At 43.8% G+C, this 22,901-nt stretch overlaps 1 protein-coding gene across 1 annotated transcript in view; it reads left to right on the forward strand.

Annotated features, from left to right (window-relative positions):
- Positions 1-22,901, forward strand: part of Nedd4l (neural precursor cell expressed, developmentally down-regulated 4-like, E3 ubiquitin protein ligase) — a 349,282-nt gene that overhangs the window by 111,523 nt on the left and 214,858 nt on the right. The window contains exon 2 of the mRNA XM_005372988.2: positions 2,766-2,839. Coding sequence (XP_005373045.1) covers positions 2,766-2,839 — 74 coding nt within the window. The remainder of the gene's footprint in view (positions 1-2,765; positions 2,840-22,901) is intronic.

Consider the following 22,901-nt stretch of genomic DNA (forward strand, 5'->3'; position numbering starts at 1 on the left):
TTCAAATCCAGTTAAGATTCTACTGAGTCTCTGTCAAACCTGTGGAAGACCCAGGACTCTATCCAGGATTCCTGAAAACTCCAGTGAAGAGGCAGTTTCTCTGGCCAGAGTTCTTGCCCTCTATTCCATGGTGTGTGGCTAGTAATTCCTGACTTTCCTTCCTGTGGACAGACATTTTTTCTTCTGCCCCAGATCAGTCACAAGGACAGGACTGTGCTGTGCAGACAGAACCACAGCTGTGTCTGATGTGGGTATAAGCAGGTCCCACTGTTCAGCAGTTCTTCATCACGAAGGGTCTTTCTCTCTTTCTGCTGCCAGATCAGACATCTGCTCTTTTAGCTGGCACCCACCATTGGCTTGCAGATTATCACTCCCTGTAACAGTATGTGTGCTTCCCTGTGGCTTCTCCCTGCACTGGAGTATTTGGGGGAGTTGCTGGTGTTAGTATTTGTAACTAGGCTCCTTCTTCTCCGATGGTCTCCTGTCCTCCATTTCTTCTTCTGAGTGACTCCTCACCCCTCTCAAGTCAAGTCTGAACTCCTTCACCTGGCAAACTGATGGTTTTCAATTTGTATGTGATGGCCACAGAATCTTTTCAGGTATACAAAAACACTACACTAGTAGGCTACCAAAGTTTGATTCATATGTAAGAAATATGTTCACTGTTATCCCTCAAGCTGAGCGGATCATGGGAGTATCACACAGTTAGTAGTAAGGTACACCTTGCTGAGACACACAGAAGCACCTTCACATATATAACTTCCATGCTGATGAAATAATCCATGACCTCCAGACTGTGAGCATACAAAACATAATTCAGGATAATCCCCACAACATTCAGTGGAGCCAGGGGAAGAGCACTTTAACCTCAGCACCTTTTTAAACACATGAGGATACTGTTATGCTATGGCCATGTTGTATTTCAGTTACTTTTTGACTTCTCTGGTGTTGTTTTATGTCTCTTAATCATTTAATGAAACAGTCAAACTCGAACACACAGGGGTGCTTTTGTTTTTGTGGTGCTGCTGATGGGCCCAGGGGCTTGTGCATGGTAGGCAAGTGTACTCCAGCCCATGTTTGATGGGTGGCCAAGCACATGAACACAGAAGTTGAGAATGTATTTGTGTGTGGGCATCCTTGTGTCAGGGATAGATGATCAGACTGATGAAAAAACCCTGGAGTGTAAAGTTTCTCTGATTTCATCTTCTACTTGCATGTACATATGATCCATGATTGGTTGACAGAGACCCACTATCTTATTTTCTCCATCTTTTATTTTGACATCAGAACATTTACATTTTCTTCTCACAACTAGATTTTGACTAAATATGTTGGACAGATGAATTTCATGTTACGTCTCTCTTGCTGCTCAGCACCTGTGTTCTTTGCACTCTTCTTGGAAAACTTTCTGCAGACCTTTGACTGTAACCACCAGCTGCCAAATCTTGCTGCTAGCTCCAGGTCTCTAACTCAGGCAAGACACTTCTGCAGTTTACCTATTTAGCTATCTGTTTTTCCCCCTGGCCTTGTTCCGTGGAAACTTGGGACTTAATCCTTTATTTTAGTTTGTGTTGACAGTGACCCAAATTGAAAACTTGGGAGTTCATGTCAACTTCCTCCCTCTAAGCATTGGTGGTGAACCTATGGTATGTGTGTTACTTGTTTTTCTCTTAAGACAAGAGATGTTCATGTATGAGTGGCTTTTTCTAAACTAAAACCTCAGTATTCAGGTATAACTTTGGTGTTGGTAGTTTGTGATAAATAAGTGGATTTTCAGTTGTATTTTGGTCATTCATCCCCAAAAGGTTCGACATCACTGCTCTAGGCCATCTCCTGTATCCTGAATGTCTTAGCCCAGTGGTGGTAAAGCTTTTAGAGACTGAGTACCCAGACTGCAACCTGAAACCCACCTATTTATTACAAAGTGCCAACATTGTGATTAGACCTGAATACTGAGGTTTATTTTAGAAAAAAATAACTCAGACGTTAACATCTTTTAAAAGAAAAATAACATGCATACCATTAGATTGCCACCACTCTTAAATGATTGTCCAATCCATGCCCTTTTGAATGGTTGCATCACAGGGTTGTATACTGTTGGTCTGCTTATCACATTCCATTAGAACCAGGAGTGCATTCGTGTTTATATCTCAAGGCCAGGTTCCATACCTGGCGTGTGGGAAGTATTGGAATGAATGAACAATTGGCTTGACTTCTTAGATGGTTTGCGTGGTTATCATTCAGGATGTTGCTTTTTATTGGAACTGAAAATTTTTTTATGTTCGCTGATGACAACATATTGAAAAGCACTGTGATTCTGAGGGAGTATCTTAACACATACAACCTTAATTATTTTTTGTCTCTGGCCACACTTACACATATATTAACATCAAAGGAGGGATTATGTACTATATTTGTGGCACCTGGTTGTTCTTGGACATTTACTGGGGTTCATGCATGTAATTGTGTCTGGGTATAACTAGGAAGTACTTCCTCAAATGTCAGGAATAATTGATGATGATGTCCTAGTTTGAAATTAAACTTGGGCCTGATTAATCTGCATACCATAGTTTCTAGAGTTGGGAACTTCGAGCTTCAGTGTTGGTTTTAAACTTCCCTATAAGGAAGAATTGCCTGTGTTTGAAATGATATATTCTGTAGGACCAAGCGGGACTGAGTAGAAATCATGGGCTTTAATGTTGGGTGTAAGAGAGCAGTTTTTTGAAGATCAGTTTCTAACCTTCCTTTTTTTCCTTCTCCAACAGGGAGAATCCCGTATTCTCAGAGTGAAAGTTGTCTCTGGCATTGATCTTGCCAAAAAGGACATCTTTGGAGCCAGGTATGTCTGGTTTTTTGTGTGTCAGCTTCTGGGACAGCTTGGCAAACACTTTTCAAAGTTGAACCTGCACCAGCACCATCTAACAGGATGTCAGCTGGTCATCTAAAGAGATTCATTTAGTGCTTGATGCTGAGCCATGGGGCTCAGGCCACATTTGCAGAGAATCTAATTGCACATCTCAAGGGCAGTGAGCAGGCTTATGCTTCACATGGGATGATGGCCTGAGGAAAGTAGATTGTGTTGTGTGGGATCTTTACCCTCTCAGTGGAAAAGCTGTTTGGGAATGTGGCTGTGTTCATTTTAATATAGCTGGTCCTCACTATCCGTGTAAATTCAGCCAACATTGGATCAAAAACATTTGAGTAAAAATACTACATCTGCAGTAAACATGTATAGACATTTTTTTTTCTTGCCACTGTTCCCTAAGCAAAACTGTTTACATGGCGTTTACTTTGTGTTAGGTACTTTAAGTAATATAGGGATGAGTTTCAGTTTATGGGAGGATACATAAAGGGTGGTTCTGGTACCTGCCTAACTACTGTGCTATTTATATTTACATAGGGACTTGAGCATCTGTGGGTCCTGGAACTAGTGTCCTGTGGACACTGAGTGAGAGATGAAAATATATGTTCGTAACTTTGGGATGTATAGATCTGTCCTTTGTTCCTAGGAGACTGGGTATTGTGGGCATGTATAATCTTGAGTTCAGAGATCGGTGATTTGGGTGACAATTTGGTGACTGCTGTGTGGTTACAGAAGCATCAGCTGGGCAATAGCCTAGGTTTTCTAGGTGTTGCTTTTTTGTGTTCATGGTACACAAATACTCATAGTCTTTAAATCCACCCTTTGGCTCTCTGTGATGTGTGGCATGAAGCTTTTGGGCTGGTGGCAGGGTGAGGATAGAGCCCCTTAGAGTTAGAACTTGACCTAGACTTCGGAGACAAGAGACCTTTTGAACTTGGACCTACGAGAGACGTGAGAGGTGCTATAGCCCAGCTTTCTCTTCATGGTTGACAGAGCTCAAGTCTAGGAAGTCCTAACTACACACCCCTGTTACATAGGCTGGCATGTAACAGGAGTGGTCCAATAACCTCCCTATCCCCTGCCCAGGGCTCTTGTTACTTTTTAGCAGGTCAGTTTGGGCCATCATGCGACTTAACACCTCTTTTTTTCAGAACTACCACACATCATACACCTTTAGTTTTGTCTATTAAAAAAAGCGGGTAGAATGAAACCTAGAGAAATTATTAAAAAATAAAATTCATGCTAAAGTACATGAAATCTTTTTAAACATTGCTGTGCTTCAAACAACAAACAGACTGAGAGAGAAATTAAGGAAACCATACCTTTCACAATAGCATCCAAGAAAGTGAAATATTTAGGAATCAGTCTAACAAAAGCAGTAAAAGATCTATTCACTGAAAGCTACAGTACTTTGAAAAAAGAGATTGAAGAGGATTTCAATAAATGGAAAAATACCCTTTGCTCATGGATAGGAAGAACCAACATTGTAAAAATGGCCACACTACCAAAATTGTTGTACAGATTCAATGCAGTTCCTATTAAACTACCATTAGCATACCTCACAGATCTAGAGAAAACATTCCTTAAATTCATCTGAACCAGAAGAGAACCAGAATAGCAAAAGCAATCCTGGGCAACAAGGACAAGTCAGGTGGAATCACAATCCCTGTCCTGAAATTATACTACAAAGCCACTGTAATAAAATCAACATGGTACTGGCTAAAAAACAGACTGGAAGATCAGTGGAACAGACTGGAGGACACAGACACAACCACAAACACACTCAGCCACCTAATCTTTGATAAAGTGGCCAAACAAGCTCACTGGAAGAATGATAGCCTCTTTAATAAATGGTGCTGGAGGGGCTGGGGATTTAGCTCAGCGGCACAGCACCTGCCTGGAGAGCTCGAGGTCGTGAGTTTGATTCCCAATACTGGGGAAAAAAAAAAAAAAAGAAGAAGATGCTGGAAAAATTGGCTTGCCACCTGCCAAAGACTGAAAATAGACCCAAATCTATCACCATGCACCAAACTCAAGTCAAAATGGATCACAGCTCTCAATATTAAAACAGCAACACTAAATCTATTGGAGGAGAAAGTAGGTAAAAACCTTGAAGACATAGAGGTAGGGAGAGAGTTCTGAACAAAAACCAAACTGCCCATGAAATACCTGAAAGAATCAACAACTGGGACCTCATCCTACTGAAAAGTTTCTGCACATCTAAAGAAATCACCAGCAGAATAAAAAGAAAACCCACAAATTGGGGAAAAATTTTAGCTGACTGTCCCTCGGACAAAGGTCTTCTATCTAGAACATATAAAGAATTAAAAAACATTAACCCCCACCCCAATTCAAAAACCCAATCCAAAAATGGGCAGCTGAGATGAATGCACACTTCTCAGATAAAGAAGAAAATGTTCAACATCATTAGTCATTCGAGAAATGCAAATTAAAACAACATTGAGATTTCATCTCACCCCAGAAAAAATGGCTATCATTAAGAAATCAACCGATAACAAATGCTGGTGAGGCTGTTGAGAAATAGGAACTCTTCTCCACTGCTGGTGGGATGCAGACTGGTAAAGCCACTGTGGAAATCAGTTTGGAGATTCCTCAGTAAACTAGGTCTAGAGGTCCCATTCAACCCAGCTATTCCCCTTCTGGGTATTTTCCCAGAAGATCTGAAAACATCATATCACAGCGATATATGTGCACCCATGTTCATAGCAGCACAATTTGTAATTGCTAAATTGTAGAAGCAACCCAAATGTCCATCCACTGAGTATTGGATAAAAAAATTGGGTACTTTTATGTAATGGAATATTACTCAGCTATAAAGAAAGATAAATTTGAGGCTTTCATAGGTAAATGGCCACACCTAGAGACCATACTCATAAGTGAAATAAACCAGGCCTGCATGTGTAAGCACCGTATTGTCTCACTAGTGTAAGACTTGAAAGAGTGAATAAAAGCTAGGAGATATGATAGACATTGTGAAATGAAAGTACTCAAAAGTAAAGGGCAACTAGGGTGTGGAAAACAAATAGGGAAAGAAGGGGAAATTAGTAAGTATGTATATATAGGATAGCTAACATAGTTGTACTGCTGTTTTCTGTTGCTCTACAGAAAGAAACAGTTAATGATTACTTGTTTGATCAATCTGGTATGTCTCTATTTGTTTTCCTGAGAAGCCACTTTGAAAATATCAATGGGTAATACAACAACCACGGTTAATTTCCTACAACTTTGTCTGTAACTCTGTTTTGTTTGTATTGTTCTTATACTGTTTTGTAGATGGATGTCTGTTTGTTAATATGTTTTCCTTCTTTTATTTAAAAAAAAAATTCCTGTGTTTATGTATGTCTCAAATGACTGATAGAGAGTTATTCCTGAGTCACGTCCCCAGGAACCTCCTAGCTCAGGGCTGTTTCAGGACACTGACTGCAGCCTATGCTGCTGATAACATTGGAAGGGGATGCAGATCCACCTGGAGGTCCTTTAGCACCTGAGCAGAGACGAACCAGCGCGGGGGCACAGGCAGGAAAATCCATAGCGCCCTGTCGTCCCTCTGAGCCATGCCTTCAGCTGCGTGAGTCCACACTCCTCACTCCCCTAAAACGAAACACTCCGAATTCCATACCTATCAAAGACTCCCTTATATCTTGCCTTTATCTGTGAAAACTTTCAGAAAATTTCTGCTCACGTATTTTTTTTCTTAACCCCTCTAGTTGCTATAGTGGGCACAATCTCCCTTTGGCATTTCCAGATGGTGGCTGTCTAGTATTTCTTTCACTTGTCTCTCTTACTAGATTGGAAGTTTATTGCAGACAGACGGCTTACATTCTTGTGCCTTTCTCCTAAGACCTAACGGACAGAAAACCAAGAACCAGAACAAAAGAATTGCTTTTTAAATATTTACACATCTGCGTGATGACAAGTTGGCAGTGCTCTTAGGGCAGAAATTCTTACCGCTTTCCCTCCTTCTGAACTCTGTCATTTTAAGAGAAGTTGATTTTAAAAAATTCTGATGATGGTTTGAAAGTTGATTAGGTTTTTGTTTTGTCCAAATCCCTTCCTTAAAAAAATGACATTGATTCAGAATATATTTCTTATCCTAAAAGAATCTAAGGTTGAAGTTGTAGTGGAATTAGGCTCTGAATCTTAGAAAAGCCAAGTAAATTCAGCCTTGAAGTCTTACTGTTTATATGAAAACAAGCAAAGGCATTTCTTAGGAACAGAATAAAAAGGAACTCTTCTCCAGGGTGTTCGGCAGAGAGATGAATCGTGTTGTCATCCAGTGTGCAAAGTGCCAGAAAATGAGCTGGAACCTCTTGCACCCCTGTTCCATCCTTTATTTCTTAGCTTAGTATGTGGAAACCTACACTTTCCCTTCCTCCTGTCTCTCTCCGCTTTCAGGTCCCACTGTCTTGGAAGTGGCAGAGTTCTTTAGGGACCCATTTGCTGGTGAGCCAGCAGGTCTAAAGGACCGGATGACGGTGCAGGTTGGTACCATGTTGTCATCTTACTTGGGGATGGCACTTAATTGTTGCCTGCTGAGCTGCCTTCTTCCTCTGCGTTACTTTGGCCACATCCTTTGACACCACCTATGTCGTAGCTTGTCCATGTTGGCTGATGGTTTCCTTGTGCTTGGCTTCTGGATGTGGGAAAGTACCCAGATGTCCAACTGCCGGCAGTTCTGAGGTTTAGTTTAAGAATGTGGTTTCAGGCATAGGAATTTTTGTAGCCTCTGTTCACTGCTGTCTCCTCTGTTCTTCAGAGCCATGTGTTAGTAAGCATCTCTTCACCCTTGAGCTCTCCCCCGGGTATTCCTTCCACCTTGGTCACCCTAGAGGGAAAGAAGGTTGGTCAGGAGGCCCTGCTACAGAAGGGTAGCAGATGGAGGGAGGAGGACAGGTTCCTGAGAGTACCTTCACAGACATAAATGTGGTAGGAATCACAAAGGCAGAGATGGGTTTAGAGACAGGGATCTGTGGCTTCTGGGGCTTCGTCTCCTTTGTCTGCCAGGGAGGTCTGGGTCTCTTGGGCCAAGGTGGGGCAGCACAGTAGGCCAGAGTTACAGTGAGAGAAGTGACTGAGGGGCATTATGTGCTGGTTGGGGATGTGTGATCATCAGGAATACCTTTGGGACAGTAGAGAGCTTTGTCCCTCCTTGCCTTTCCAGCATGAGGATGGAGGCCTGGGCCTCTGTCTGAGGACCAGCGTGGTCTTGGTAGCAGAGCCTCCGTCAGCTGGAGTTGGCTGCTCGTTCTTTGAGAAGTCATTGCAGGGAAAGTCTTCCTACTTTGAGCCTCTCTCAGCCCCAATTTGGTGCTTGGGATGCAAGATTGTTTTCCTTCTCCCCTCCAAGCCAGTAGCTTTTATTAAAGGAACCACTGCTCAGAGCAGTTTGGACAGCTGAGCGCCGGCACAGCCAGCCGGGTGAAGAGCACTGCGGTGGAGAGGGGCTGCCTTCCTGCCATGCTTCGAGGCCCAAGATTCCTGAGGTCAGTCTCTACGCCCCTCCCCCAGGTGCGGGCACTTCCTTCTGTCATAAACGCTACATCGGATGGGATGTCAGGACAGAAGATGTAACTGAGCCCTGGTCACCCTGGCTTAGCGGCTTCCCTTCGTTATAACCCATACCATGTTGAGTGATTTTTTTAAAAAATGGTGCTAAGCAAAAGAAAATTTAACCCCTTGAAAAAGTGGACCATGTGTAAAATGCCAGTAAAACGAACAGGGAAGTAGAACCCTGCTCCAAACAAGTATCTGTGGATGCTGCAGCCCGCCCTTCTTCCCTCTGAGCCTTTGCCCTTGCAGCCCTGGGCCCCACATTGCTCCCCAGCCCTGACCTCCCGTGGGTCTGGGCTGTGCCTTTGATGGCTCGGCCCTCAGTGCTCCGCTGGCTGATCGCCATCTCCTCGGTCACTCAGGCTGTCTCCCAGGGTCACTTCCTGTCCTTGGTGTCCCCATAATTCCTGGGCAGCTCACGGCACAGTTCTGTCAGTGGACTGCACTTGTTTTACAATCAGAAGTGTTTCTTTCTCCTAAACTAGACTCTTAGCTTCTGATGACTAGGGTTGTATTTTCTAGTACTTATTTTTTATCTTGCAGACACAAGTGTAGCACGTAACACCAGCACGTAACACTAGCAGGTCCTCAGGAAGTAGCATATTTGCTGAAAGGAGTACATGAATTGGGCCCTGGTCTAACTCCTCTTTCCCTTTTTTTCTTATTCCTTCTTTGAAAATTCACTATTCTTTAAATGTGCCATGAAGTTACTGCCACTTCTTGTGATTGATGTTTTTCTCTTTGCCTGGAATCTGCTTGTCTAATTCTGTCCATCCACATGTCACCCACCTGCCCCTCCTTCCTTCCTTCCTTCATTCATTCCCTCACTTGCTCTCTCCCTTTCTTCTTTCCTTTCTTGGGGATTGAACTCAGGGCCTTTGCACAAAGCTACCTCTCCAGCTGTTTAAATTATTTTAAATTTTGAGACAGCATCTCACAAAATCACTAAATTACCCGGGCTGGGCTCAAAGTTACGATACTGGGATTACAGGTGTGCACCCCCACACTCAGCTTACTGGCGTTCTTTCAGGCAAGCTCTCACTCATCTCTCAAGGGTCAGTTTCCATGGCAACACACCTGCTGAAGTCCCCTTCCCCTAGAAGACAGAACAGCTGCTGTCCTCTGAGCTATACTGTTTCTGTCTCTTCCTTCTCCGGCCCCTCATCTTGGAGGAGCTGGTAGACTCAGAGGCTGCAGTCCTGACTTACTATTTTTCGTGGGCCCGAGAGTTTTGCATGTGGCACTGGCCATGACAGCAGTGTGAACTCATTAAGTGCTGTATGATCATTGTGTGTTGTGGTCCAGCGCTGCCAGCCTGGAAGAGGAGCTGCCTTTCTTCTTGTCCTAGATGTGCCATGGCCTCATCGTCCTTCTCCCTCAGGCATCCAGGAGAAGTGCTTTCTTTAATTCTCACAGAGGTGCTGCGTAGACCAGCAGAGGCCAACCCAGGACTTGCAGGAAAGGTGAATGTAGAGAGAGGTTAAGGGAAGCAAGCTGAAGTCTGGCACCAAAGAATCTCGGGAAGTCAAGGCATGTGTGCAGGGACCAATTTCCGTTTGATGTTGATGCATGTGTAAAGCTTCTCCCTCACCCCACAGAAGGCGTACACTCTGTTACTGTGGTAGATCCTAGAAACTTCTTGGTGCATGAGGTTGAGCTCAGTGGAGAATGGAATGTCAGGGCTCTGCTTCAGCTCCTTAGCATTAGGGGTCAGGACAGAGCCAAGGACATGTCATGGATGAGGGAGCACATGGATGCTGCAGGTCACCTTTGCCATCCTCCCATACAAAAGAAGTGGAGACAACAGGTCATGCACCGGGCCCAAGGAACCAAGGCAGTTACAAGAAGCAGAGGCTAAAGCGATGTCAGAAACCTCGTCAGCCTTCACAGGTAGGAAAGGTCACCTCACCTGCCTGGGATGCCTTGTAGATACTTACGGATGGGGCAGGGACAAGTTCTCATGTTCTGCCACAGTGATGAAGTGTGTAGTTAGGGGTAGTTAGTTGTGGTTTTCTAAAGTGGAGTGTAAGGAAGGAGAGTAGGAATTCACAATAGCTCTTGTTTATTGAGCACTTACCATGTCTCAGGAACAACCCCTCACCCCACTTTGTACAGACAGCACAGGAAGACACTGGTCTCATGCATCTGGCAGGGTACCAGTGACTCTGTTCCTTTTGTACTTGGGTTGGCAGACACAAGGCTTTACTGTAGAGCCTGCGCTTTGTGAAGACTTGGGCTTTTTTGGGAGCCTGAGTTAGAGTCAAAAATGAAGCTGGAGCTGTGCTGTACTGGTAACCACCCCTAAGATACCAATCTGGGACCTGAGCCAGAGCCTAGGTCTTTAGCAGAAATTATTTCCATACAGAATGTTATTAAGTGCTTGCAGGTTGGCTGGCAGTGCGCACCATACTCAATGTGATGTTGTCAGATTCTGCTCAGACTTTATGAAGAGAGAGTAATTGCTTCCATTTCATAGGTGAGGAAATTGAGAGATCAGCCCAAGGTCAGATGAGGCTGTCATGAATAAAGGGACCAATTACGTCCAGATTTACATGACTTTTAATGTCCTACTGTGTGTAATGTTAGGCTGATGCTGCTCTTGGAGGGTGCAACTTTAGGTATTAGATGAGTCATTGGACCAGGACCATGTGGGTCCCTCTAAACATGGAGGTGGGTGATTTGGTATTTTCTAGTTAGCAGATTTAAAGCCATCGTATTTGATGGCAGCTGACGTAAAATCTGAAAGTTTTTCTTTTCAGCCTAGGATATCTTTCCAGGTTTTAAACTGTGTTCTTTTTCAGTTAAACTTGCCTTGCAAGACATTGAGCCTTTTGTCATAGGTGTAAGCAGAAACTAGATAAGGTTATTTCGATGCAAGTTTTAGTCTCACCCTCCCAACTTTTCCTCCTCAGTTACAATCAGTGTTACAGACTCAAGGTTACAGAGCGTGTGTTGGAGACTATAAAGCTGCTCCTTAAAACGGAGCAATGATAGCCAACACAAAGCAGCGCAAGAATTTTGTGCTTTGTACAGAAGGTTGCAAGACACTTGCTTCACAAGTCCTTGTGTAGGATGAGCCCTTAGCATTAAGTTGTATCTCTTTGGACTGCTATAACTTTTGTTTTGGCAGATGATTCAAAGTTTAAAATACACTCAAATGCCAGGGCCCTGGAGGGGCGTGGCAGAAACGCCTCCATCTCTTAGTGATTGAGAGCAGTGAGTCCTGTGTGGTGAGTGATGACTCTGAAGCACCAGCTCATCCGGATCCCTTCACCTAGATTGAAGTCGCTGACGTTTCCCTGTTTGCCTCATCAGTTTTTCCCCTAGGTATTTAAAAGTGAATTACAGACGTCATGACATTTAGGTCCAAAATACTTCAGCCCACATCTCTGAAAAATAAGAACTTTTTTTCTCTATAACCACAGTAATGTTTTCTTAAAATTAAAAATAACTGTCTAATGGACACTGTTGTCCATTATCTTAATTCCCTGAACTGTGTCCCTAACCTTCCTTTTAGAGCTGGGCTATTGAAATTCAACTGTGAATCATATATTGCATTTAACTGGTAGGTCTATTAAAGCTTCTTAATCTGGCGTACTTCCTCACCTCCCTTTCAGATGACTAGGAAGTAGTTTAACTTATTTTCCATATTTCATTATTTCCTGGTGGGCTTATCAGTTATTGAGTTAATATGCTCTTTTCTCTGTATCTCCTGCATGGATGCAGGAGTGGAAGATACCGTATGCATCCTGAGGGACATGGTATCTAAAATCCCTGCACCAATGTTAATGGCGCTAAGACTGATGCTTGGGTTTACATGGGGCGATCTGATCCCTCTGATGTCAGATTAAATTCCCCCCAGATGATATACGCATTAATTTTAAATATTCATTTACTTTATCTCCCAAAACTTTGGAAATTCTGGTTTTGTTTTTGCTTTTGCTTTTCATTTTTTCTCCCTTCGCCCCTTCAAAAGTACACTGTACAAAGTAAATCCACTTCATTGACCAGTAGGGAAACGGGACTGCAAGTGCTTCAGAGTCCTCTTGCTCAGCTGTAAGCACCTTTAGGACAGTGATCAGGCTGTGTACAGACTGCGTCCGGTGATGGTCAACCTTTTAGAGCGTTCAGTAATGACAAACAGCCCACTTTGGGACACATGCCATCGGTTTGCCACGACTGGTATAGACTGTTGGTCCCTGCAAACTAGACAGACTACACGGGTGTGTTTATTGGGCCAGTGGAGCACTAAGACCAAAAAAACCACCCTGAGCCAACATTTTGGAAATTCTTTGTTAAAAATCCAGATTCCCAGGTTTCTGCAAGGTCTTGGCGATCTAGGCATACTGGACGTCGTCTGTGGGAGAGTAGATGCCTGGAGGGATGTGCTGATCTTCCCTGTTAAAAGAATTGAGCACTTTTGGCCACCAGGAACCCCACACCTCTGTTGTACTGTATGCAGGTGGCTGCCCTGGGGACCAGGAGGCCCCGTAAGAGAGGAACCTGCATTTGGTTTTGTGCCCTGTGCACAATCTTTAGCAATGAGAACTGACTTCTCTTCCTCCCCTGTTGCGGAGCACCTTGCGCTGTGCATACTCAGCATGTCGGTCTGTCTCTGGAGGCCAGTGTGAGCAGCCTTGTTGTCTAGGGCATTGCTGAGAATTACATCATCAGCCAACACTAATGGCTTTGGAGCCAAAAAGTGTTTATCTTAAAATCCCTGTACCAAATAGCCTGTACAGTTACCCATATGAGAGCCCTAGAGAACCTAACTCCTAGGCTGGCCATTGTAATTGTTTTCTTCCCCACCTCAAGAAACCAAAATGACATTAAAGAATATTAACCTTTTCCCTCCAGATTTAAAGTAAAGCCTCTTCTTACTCCAAAACAGCCCATAGCTGCTTATGTTTTGTGTTCGCCTTCCGATCTTTTTAAAGCTATGCCTGTGATAGCTTTGCACACCACCCAGCCCACCAGGTTTCCCAGAGGGACACTTTAGAGGTGGCTGGAGGCTAAGTCACAGGCAGCCGCTCTCCGAGCTGTGTTAGACTCCAAGGCTTGCTGCAGTCTAGACAGTGCCATAAAAATGGATCTTTCTGACAATCTTGAGTCACCAGGAAAGCACTGTGCTGTATCCGCTATGCACTCATTGAGAATGCAGAGGGGGAGAGAACATCTGATCTGTTTAAAAAGATTTCCATATAAATTGTTTTTCTTAAGGGGTGAAAGCGGTCTTCCCTGATGTGGGATTAGAAGAGATTTGCCTTGCCTCCATGAATGTCTGGGAGTCACAAAGGAGCCTTTTCCCCGCCAAACGGCTTGACAAAGAGCCGAAGGAAAATCTAGGAATCTTGCCTTCCTTGTTTCCTCTTGGGCAGTTACGCGGTGTCCCTGAGCATTGGATGTGTTTCAGGAGGATGAGGAAGCCTGACACCTCCTAAGTGCTTGGTAAACTTCACTGACCTGGTCAGAGTGAATCCTGGGAGAAGTGAAAAATTACAAAGCATGAAGACCTTTGGGGGTTGTGTTCTCTTGACCACAAAAGGCAGCACGTAGGACAGAATCTGAGCACAGTTTCGGGGCTGGTGCCTCTGAATCCTCCACCTGACTGTGTCGTGCGCACTTGGAGCCCATTCTTCACCTGTCCCCCAGTTGCCTGCTTCTCCCCACACCCCCGCCTTGCCTTTTTCTTCTTTAGCCGCAGGCCTTTGTGCGTGTCCCCGTCGCCTCCGCATGCCTCTGCCCTTACTTTCTATTTTAATGCCTTGTATTTATGTCACTGTCTTCGCTGTTCTCTCTTTGTTCCCTGGTGGTCTAGTGGTTAGGATTTGGTGCTCTCTCTCTTCATGATGGTAGGAAAGAGCGTGAAGAGGCAGCTGAAGTATAAGGAAGGGAGAATGTTGCCAAGTCAGGATGAGTCAGAGTTCGGGAAAGGATTTCTGAATGTGTAAGACAAGGAGGAAATATTTATTTTACAACAGTTGAACTAACAACCAAGCCTTTGGGAGCACAGGCAGAAGGTGCTGCAAGAGCAGTTCTGCGACAGGACAGCCGAGGGCGCCCCTGACTGCACCGGTACCGGAGTCTGGAAGGGGTGTGTTTCTCTGTCTGTGAGTGGCGCCAGCCTGGTCACCACCCGTGTGCATTGCCTAGAATGCTGGGGAATGGTTTCCCTGGGCGCACCCTGCATTCCCTGTGTTAAAGGTGCAGATGCTCATGCTTTTAGGCATAAAGCACAATCCAGAATCTATTATGGGACATTCCTTCCTAACTCTAAATATTGTTTCTCCTATATACATCCTGGAAGTTACATTACTGAGTCTTCTAAGAAACATTGTCGTAGACTTCCTAAGACTCTTTAATGTTTATTTGGGAGAAGCCCGGAACATAAGAGTTTTTAAAGACTATAAGTTAAGGCAGGTTCTTGCATGGAGAATAAAATCTTCCTTACTTACATGTTATATACATAGTTATGTAAATCAGACGCCAGTGAACTTTTTTGTATAAAGAGCCAGACAGAGGGTAGAGGCTTTGCAGGAACCTTGGTCTCTGACGTAACATAAAAGCACACTTGGACAATATATAAACTAGGGAAGTTCACACGTACCTTCTGGGGACTGGCGTTGAATCTTCTGTGATAAACTGACAATAGACAGATGAGCGGGAGAAAAAGTGTACAGGTTCATTTGACATTTTTTTTATGTGGCACAGGAGCCTTCAGATTGAAGACCAGAGGCCCAGGGTGAGCTCTCCATTTTGATGCTCAGGTTCGGTGAAGCAGGGACAGCCGTGTAGAATGTGATTGGACAAAAAGGGTCGGAGCTAATGGAAATAGGAGGGGGAACCTAGTAAGGCTGTCTGTACAGATTCCTTTGGGCTTCCAGTGTAGCATGTCTTCCTCTGGATAAGGGGCAGGACGCATTGGGATGAAGGTCTCAATTTCTTTATGGCCAGTTGTTACACAGAAAGGTGTGGGGAAAGGTTAGCACAGCAATTTTAGATTTTATGGCCGACCTTGGAATATTAGGCTCTGGTTTTTATGATCTACTTTGGGAAAGAGGAATTATTTTTTTGCCCTTTCTTGTGGGAGAACGAGGGCAGGAGAAGGTCTTCTCTCTGGAGTATCATTTTTCTGGGCTGCAACAAAACCAGTAGGCATAGCTTTCTGCCAGTGGTCCACGGACCATGGTTTGTCAGCCCCTGTACCATTGATTTTTCTATAGGAGATATATTTAGAACTAGGAGAGTCTATAGTATTTGGTCATGATTCCCAAATTAAGCTTTCATACAGCTGCTGGCTGTTCAATGACAAATAGTGATTCTGCTAGTGGTGACTTTTTGAGCTGGAGGAGTGGGATTCCAGATATTGTGTATCTTTTTTTGTTTTTTGCTTTGTAAGGGCAGCAAGCTTAAAATATAACTTATAAAGCTTTTGTGTACAATGAATTTTAAGGTCTACAAATGAATGCAATTGTAAAATGTATTGGTCTTAGAGGAAATAACTACTCTCACTGCTTTCTGCATAAATTACATGAATAATAAATAAAGTTGAATTTGTATGCATGCAAACAATGCAGTTTCATAACTAAATGAATGTATTGCAATTAAAATAGTGCTTGTTTTCCCTCCTACTTCTTTTTTTTGAGGGGGTGGAAGAAGGGGGTTGGTTTTTTTTGAGACAGTGTCTGCTATGTAGTTCAAGCTGGCCTTGAACTTGATTGTGTCACCCAGGCCTGCCTTGAGCTCATGGTGATCCTCCTGTCTCAGCCTCCTAAGTGCTGGGATTACAGGTGCGAGCCACCACACACAGCACCCTCCTGAGTATTTCTAAGACTTATGACCTTGGTACAAATAATGTTTAATAAGGAACCTACAATGTGTAACTCCTCTGTAAATTATTAAAAGAACTGACATTCCTACTGTATAATATCAACACAAGTGATATAAAATATGCCTTGACTCTTAATGAATGTGGGCAAACATTGCTCTGGCATATAGAAGAGTGAGTAATAGGATACTTCAAGGATTGCTTACATTTCTGCTGTGTATTGGTGTAGGTACATTATTGTGCTTCCCATATTGAAGAACTGATCTTTAGATGCTTGAAATTAGGTAGTCATGGTAGGAAAGTAGAGATACATTTGAAAGAAACAGCCTGCTTCAAGTTTTGGGAGTGATTTTGTTGTAGTCAGTGTTTGCAAGGGAATAGATTTAATATAGGATACATAATTTTTAGGATTATTTTATAACATTCACCCAAAGAGTCAAATGCAAAGGAGCACAAGAGATCTGTCTACATACTAGAGACCCAAAGAATCCAGCTGAGGGCCTGGATCCCACAAGAATGTCCTGTGTGAGTCCAGCTGAAGACGTAGAGTCCATGGCAATGTCTTCCATGAGTCCAGCTGGAGGTCTAGAGCCCACAACATCTCATGCAAGTGGATCTGCACTGGGTAGGTCCAAAGGCCAATGGTGGGAGCTAGAAAGTCCGTGCCAGCGGGATGAAGGATCTGTGCCAGCAGACTGAGGGATCTGCACTGGAGCCCGGAAGCAATGCTCAAGACAAGGACCAGAGCTCTCGCGAAGAGAACTGCAGCCATCCTCAGTGACAGCAGGGACCCAAATTCCTCCAGTGATGAGAAGAGCTGAGTTCATATCAGGAAAACCAGCGTGACAAGCTTCTCCAGGAGAATCAACAGCACACCATCTTCCCCTCCAGTTCTGCTTTTGTGCTGTTGGCAGCAGTCCTCAGGTGGGCCTTCCACACCCAGAACCACACTGACTCAGTTCTGCTGGGTGTTCCAAGTTGGCCATTAGTTAATCCACCACAGACTAGGGTGGAAAAAGTTCCATCTTACAAGTTTATCACAGTTTTCTGCTCTCAGCCAGAAAATAATGGTCTGGTTTGCATGTTATGTCAGCACTCTCCCTCTCCTGTGCTGACTTGGAAGTTCATTGAGAAGAGTGACTTTCACTTGGTCAGAGTGATATTGAATGCTTGTCTGCCAAGTCCAAACAACAAATTACACATTCCATTTCTCTATAATGGTTTGCTAGCTCTCCATACTATCACTCTATTTTCTCTTATTCAACCATCTTATTCTAGAAATGAGATTTAAACAAGCGAGGCCATATAATTTAGGATTATTTGTCCTGGGAGTTTCTGGCCTGGAATGTCAGCATGTTCATGATTTTAAATGACCTGTCCATGAGCGTCCACGCCGGGGAGCTAGGCATTATCCGTGGCTCACTCATCCCTTATGCTTCCACGGCCGATTCTCAGTGTCCGTGTCGGGGTTTCTCAAGCAGGGCCAGTGTCTCCCTGTGTTCCTTGTCCCTCCGCACATGTGGGGACTTGTCTTTCCCAGGCGTAAATATTGGCCACATTCTGCTGCTGGCAGAGCCTGCTGTGACTGCCGATGGCACTGAGAAGTGCAGCCACAAAAGCCTTCTGTGAAGCCCGCAAGTGTCCCTTGCCCCTTGCCTTGAGCTTTTCTGAGCAGCCACACACAGTCCTGTGAGTCCTCGGAGGCTGTACCGTCCCTGTCTGTGCCCTGCTGGGCCCACAGCCATTAGCTTCTCCTCTGCACAGCTGGTTGTTCTTGTCCTAACTCGGGTTTGTATTGCAGGCGCCTGTGCTCACATTCCCTTGGCGCACAGGCCTGGCACGGTAGCGTGTGCGAGTGGGAACCGTGTCCTCTGCACTTTCTATGGCCCCACGCTGATGCAGGACCCCAAGTCCATGACTGCCATTTTCCTCCCACTCTGCGTGTGTTTGCACACTGGTGCTCATTCATCTGGACACATGGCTCAGATCATCTCTGTCGCTGGACTGAATTTCTTTCCTGCTGTGTTCTCTAAGTGATTTATAGAGATTCATATTTTTTTTACTCTCGCATTTCATTAATTTGTTGTCACTATTATTATTCTTTGAGTATCTTTAAGACCCTTATAATCCTCAAAATAGGCAAGTTGTACATTTTAATACAAAATTTCTCCACAAGTGCACATTGCATTATTTCTCACTCCTCCCTGCTTTAAATTTAGCAAGATATTTTCTTTTTAAGGAAAGCCCCGCTGTTACCCTTCTTGCCCACGCAGAACACATTAGAGGTGGGAATTGTGAAGCCTGCATCCATGAGGTCCCTAGCTGGGTCTGCCCACCGGGCTGTGCTCACCTGTCCTGGCAGTCACAGCGCCCTCTGGTGGCTAGATCACCAGGTGCATTTTCCTTTTAGACCTCAGCAATGTCTACAAATCTAATTCATTGGAATTTTTTAAAAAGACCAATATTGACCCAAATATCATTTGTTTTGGCAGATATTTAAATAATTTTTCAAGTAGTGACACATAAGCACTTTCTACTTTTTACCTAATTGGTATCAGAGTAGCTAATACACAGTATTAAGCACTATTTTTTTCTTTTTCTTTCTTTTCCCTGCCATATAAGGTTCTAAATTTGTAGAAGCATCAATATAAGATGTTTCTAACTAAAAAAGAATAGTTAATTGATAGTGGGAAGGAATTAATTTCTTCAAATAATAATATTATATTCTAATGTGTTCTCATGAACAAAATCAACTAGAATGCATTTTTAATTTGAAAGTTTTGTAGATCAGGACTTTAACACTCAGGTTTTTTTAAGAAAGGCATTTCCAAACTAATATAGAAAAATGACACAGTTATACATAGTTGCCTATATCCATTCTAATTATAGGGAATAGACATGTTTCATTTCAAAAGTATTTAGATTTGGCTTTGGAATTTAAAAAAATCCCTTCACATATGGTTCTCTCTGAAATTGTAAGAATTTTCAGTGCTACATTAACTAAGCAGTTTGTGAGATGGGAGGGAAAAAAGCATAGAACAAGGTAAAAAGGTCTTTAAATGTTTTTTTGTACTTCTTTCCTGTAGCTAGCTTTGCAGTAATGTGTGTAGATAGCATTACATTCCACATTTTCTTTTTTTGTTTGTTTTTTGTTTTTTGGTTTTTGGTTTTGGTTTTGGTTTTTCTCCGGTACCGGGAACCGAACTCACGACCTTGCGCTTGCCAGGCAGGCGCTTTGCCGCTGAGCTAAATCCCCAGCCCCTACATTCCACATTATTAACATTGACCCTTAAAGAACTATAGCAGCAGGGTTTGTTTTTGTTTTTGTTTTCTTTTTTGTTTTTGTTTTTGAGATAGGGCCTCACTGGGTAGCTTAGGCTGGCTTTGAACTCACTATGTAGCCCAGGCTGGCCTTGAACTCATTGTGATCTTCCTGCTTCACCCTCCCAAGTGCTGAGGCATGCACCACCATGCCCAGCTTCAGCAGCAGTTACTTATTTATTTTTATTTTATTTCTGTGGTACTGATGTTCCAGACAAATGTTCTATCCCTGAGCTACATCTCCAGCCATTTTACATTTTAGTTTAAAATAGGATATCTTTTAAGTTGCCCAGGTTGGCTTCAAAATTGAAATCTTCCTGTCTCAGCCTTCCAAGTAGCTGGGATTACAGAAATGTACCACCATGCCTGATTTAACTTATTTTTTTAAGATACAAGTTTGGATACTTTTCTTCATGGTATGTTTTGAGTTTTTGTTTTTTTCTTTTGTGAATGTTTTGCTAAAATTCTATTGAAGGCAAGGGGAGAAGTCCATTTAAAACTTTTGGTGGAAGAAATCTTGGCCAGACTGCCAAAGTGGGTTTGTTGCTGCAAAGAATTTAAAACCAAGTAGGGGTGCTTAAAAGCACACACAGGGAAAAATGGTGAGGGTAATTTATCTGCTTATTTTGTAATAACACCCTTCCCGTCCTTGCCCACCCTTCACTGTCTACAAGATCTGACAAGAACCAAACTAAGAGGAAAGCCAGGCATGTGTTCAATGGGATAGAAATAAGGAGAGGTGGCAGAAGGAGAAAAATATCAGTTTTAGGTGTTAGAATAAAGTCTCCCCACCCCATTGGTAGAAATTATGATTTATTCTCAGGGCTGGGAAGACAGTTCTTACAGCTTTCTCCTTTGGCCTAGGCATTGATACATTTTTAATATTTACTTTTTTTTCCCAATCAGAAGGTAGTTTATTTTACATGATAGCCCATGAGGATGCCAAGACTCTGTATAAAATACACAGTCTTCTCCTTAGATACCTTCTCCTGAAAAAAATCAAGCTTCCAAAGTGGACAGACAAATGAAAACCCTGAAACTATACCAGGAAAGAAGAAAAATGCTACTTAAGTGAAATGGTATTTCCTTGTGCCTGACAGCCAGAGAGCATGAGGCGGGAACAGGGGTGTTATGGTTTGTGTCTGGATGTCCCTAAAGCCTCATGCAGTCATGGGGTGGTCTTCTAGAGTTTATGATTGATCCATGGTCCAGTGCTGGGATTAGGGGTGTGAGTGCTAAACCCACCCTGGGGCAGGCAGCCTGCATACAGTATAAGAGAGGGAAAGAGGATTGCTCCCTGTGGCTCCTCCCTTTTTGCTCTTACTGCTTTTGGTGTCTTCCGCCACCATTAACTGTTACCCTCTGCCTTAGAGCCAGCCAAGTGAGTATGGACTGAACCCTCCACAAACTGTGAGCTAAATAAACCTTTCCTGCCTTAATATTGGGGTATTTTGTCTCAGCCACAAGAGAAAAGGAACCAAGACAAAGAGCCACCAAGGCTGAGAGGGGAGGCGGGGTGGTCGGTGCGGGAGGAGAAGAATGTGCTGTCCTGGGAGTTTCTCCGTCAGACTTGCTCAGGGTGTGGCTCGGAGGCCTCTCAAGGAGCTTTCGTTTCTCTGCCCTTTGCTTTGCTCGTGCTTGATTTTATCCTCCCGCGCCTGTTTGCTCACCTGAGGCTTTCTGAGCAGAATCGGAGACAGAGGGACTGTTCCTAACAGTGGTGAGTAGGTGGCCCATAAGGCTGTTGTCCTTGGTGAGGTTCTGAATGCTGTGAATTGGGCCTGAGGCTGGAGTGACACTGTAACAATGTACACACTAAGGGAAACAGTTGGGGAATCCATTGAAGGAAGAGGGGTTTAGTGCATTGCTCTGTCCCAGAAGAGACCGGCAGCACCAGTGGGCAGTACATTGTAAATCTCTTTCCAGTATGACAATGAGGGTGGCAGGTAGGGGATTTTTTTTTTAACTTTAGAAATTTACCAGCTTGTGTAATACATAAGTGATGCGTACAGTTGTGAAAACCTCAGAAGACATGGATGAGGCAGGCCTAAAAGGTCCTCTCAGCCCTCTTCTCCAAGCCTACCTAGCTACCCCTGTTGGCATTGCTGTGGTCCGAATGTGTCCCCTCCAAAATTCAAGCGCTGCAAGTGCAGTGGTATTAAGAAGCAAGAACTGTTTAATTCTTGAGTGAGGAGGCCACAAGGGCTTCTTGCTCATGAATGGCATCACAGACCATTATAAAAGGCTGCGCAGAGGGAGTTTGCTTCTCCAGCCTGTCTGCCTTGTGCCATCGGAAGCCGCAGTGTTCGTCTCCATCAAAAGGTGCTTCCTTAGGCACCAAATGATGGTGCCCTGGTCTTGGGCTTCTGCCTTCCAGAACTGTGAAAAATAAACTTGTGTCTTTTATAAGTCAGCCAGACTCGGGTATCATTTGATAGCAGCATAAAATGAACAAAGACAAGCATAGCCTTCTTAGTGTATAAATGTGGGGGGCAGGTGAGGGTCACACTATAGGATCTTACTGTTCGTTTGTTTTGTGGTGCTGAGTATTGAACCCAAGGCCTTCACACTAAGCTCAGCCCCAGGTCTTTTTCAAAAAAATTTTTTAAATAGGATCTAACTGAGTTACTAAGTTGCCCAGGTTGAACTGAAACTTGGGATCCTTCTGCCTCTGCCTACCAGAGTGTAGATATTGCAGAAACATACCACCATGCCCAAGTGAACTTGTTTTTTGTTCAGAATTTATTGTTGAAATATTTCTAGATCATAGTACACATCCACCTGTGACTGCATAGTGTTCAAGAATGTTCAAGAAACCACCATGCTGAATGGCAGATCACCATTGCTGAGATCATGGGCAAGCAAGACTTGACTGGAGGGTGTCCTCAGAGTTCATTTGGTTGGCAGAAGTGACTGCAGTGGTCTTACTATTGCTGCAGCTGGACAGTTGCTGTTTTTTGGCTTGATTTTTTAAAAAAAATTAGATGAAATTTTATAGTATTCTGTGAGCTGTGCAAAGCAGTGGACAGGAGGAACACCCTAGAGAGAGTGTCCCTGCGGCCCAGCCATTCCTCTCATCTTCTAAGGCTTTGGCCAGCTGCAGAGGGAGCCATCTTGAAAGACTCTCCCCACTCCCTTCACCCTGGATCCCTTCCTCCCGGCAACCAGGTTGCCACAGGGAACACATCTTTCCATAGAAACCGCACCCTGAGTGGGAGCTGCCTGCACCAAGCTGGCCATCCTCAGTGCAAAGGTTTGCTCAGGGTGTGACGCTTATGCTGGTACTTGCTGCATCTTTTTTTTTTTTTTTTTTTTTTT

Source organism: Chinchilla lanigera, unplaced genomic scaffold, assembly GCF_000276665.1.
Source record: "Chinchilla lanigera isolate Chin_1 unplaced genomic scaffold, ChiLan1.0 scaffold00001, whole genome shotgun sequence".
Classification (NCBI taxonomy): Eukaryota; Metazoa; Chordata; class Mammalia; order Rodentia; family Chinchillidae; genus Chinchilla; species Chinchilla lanigera.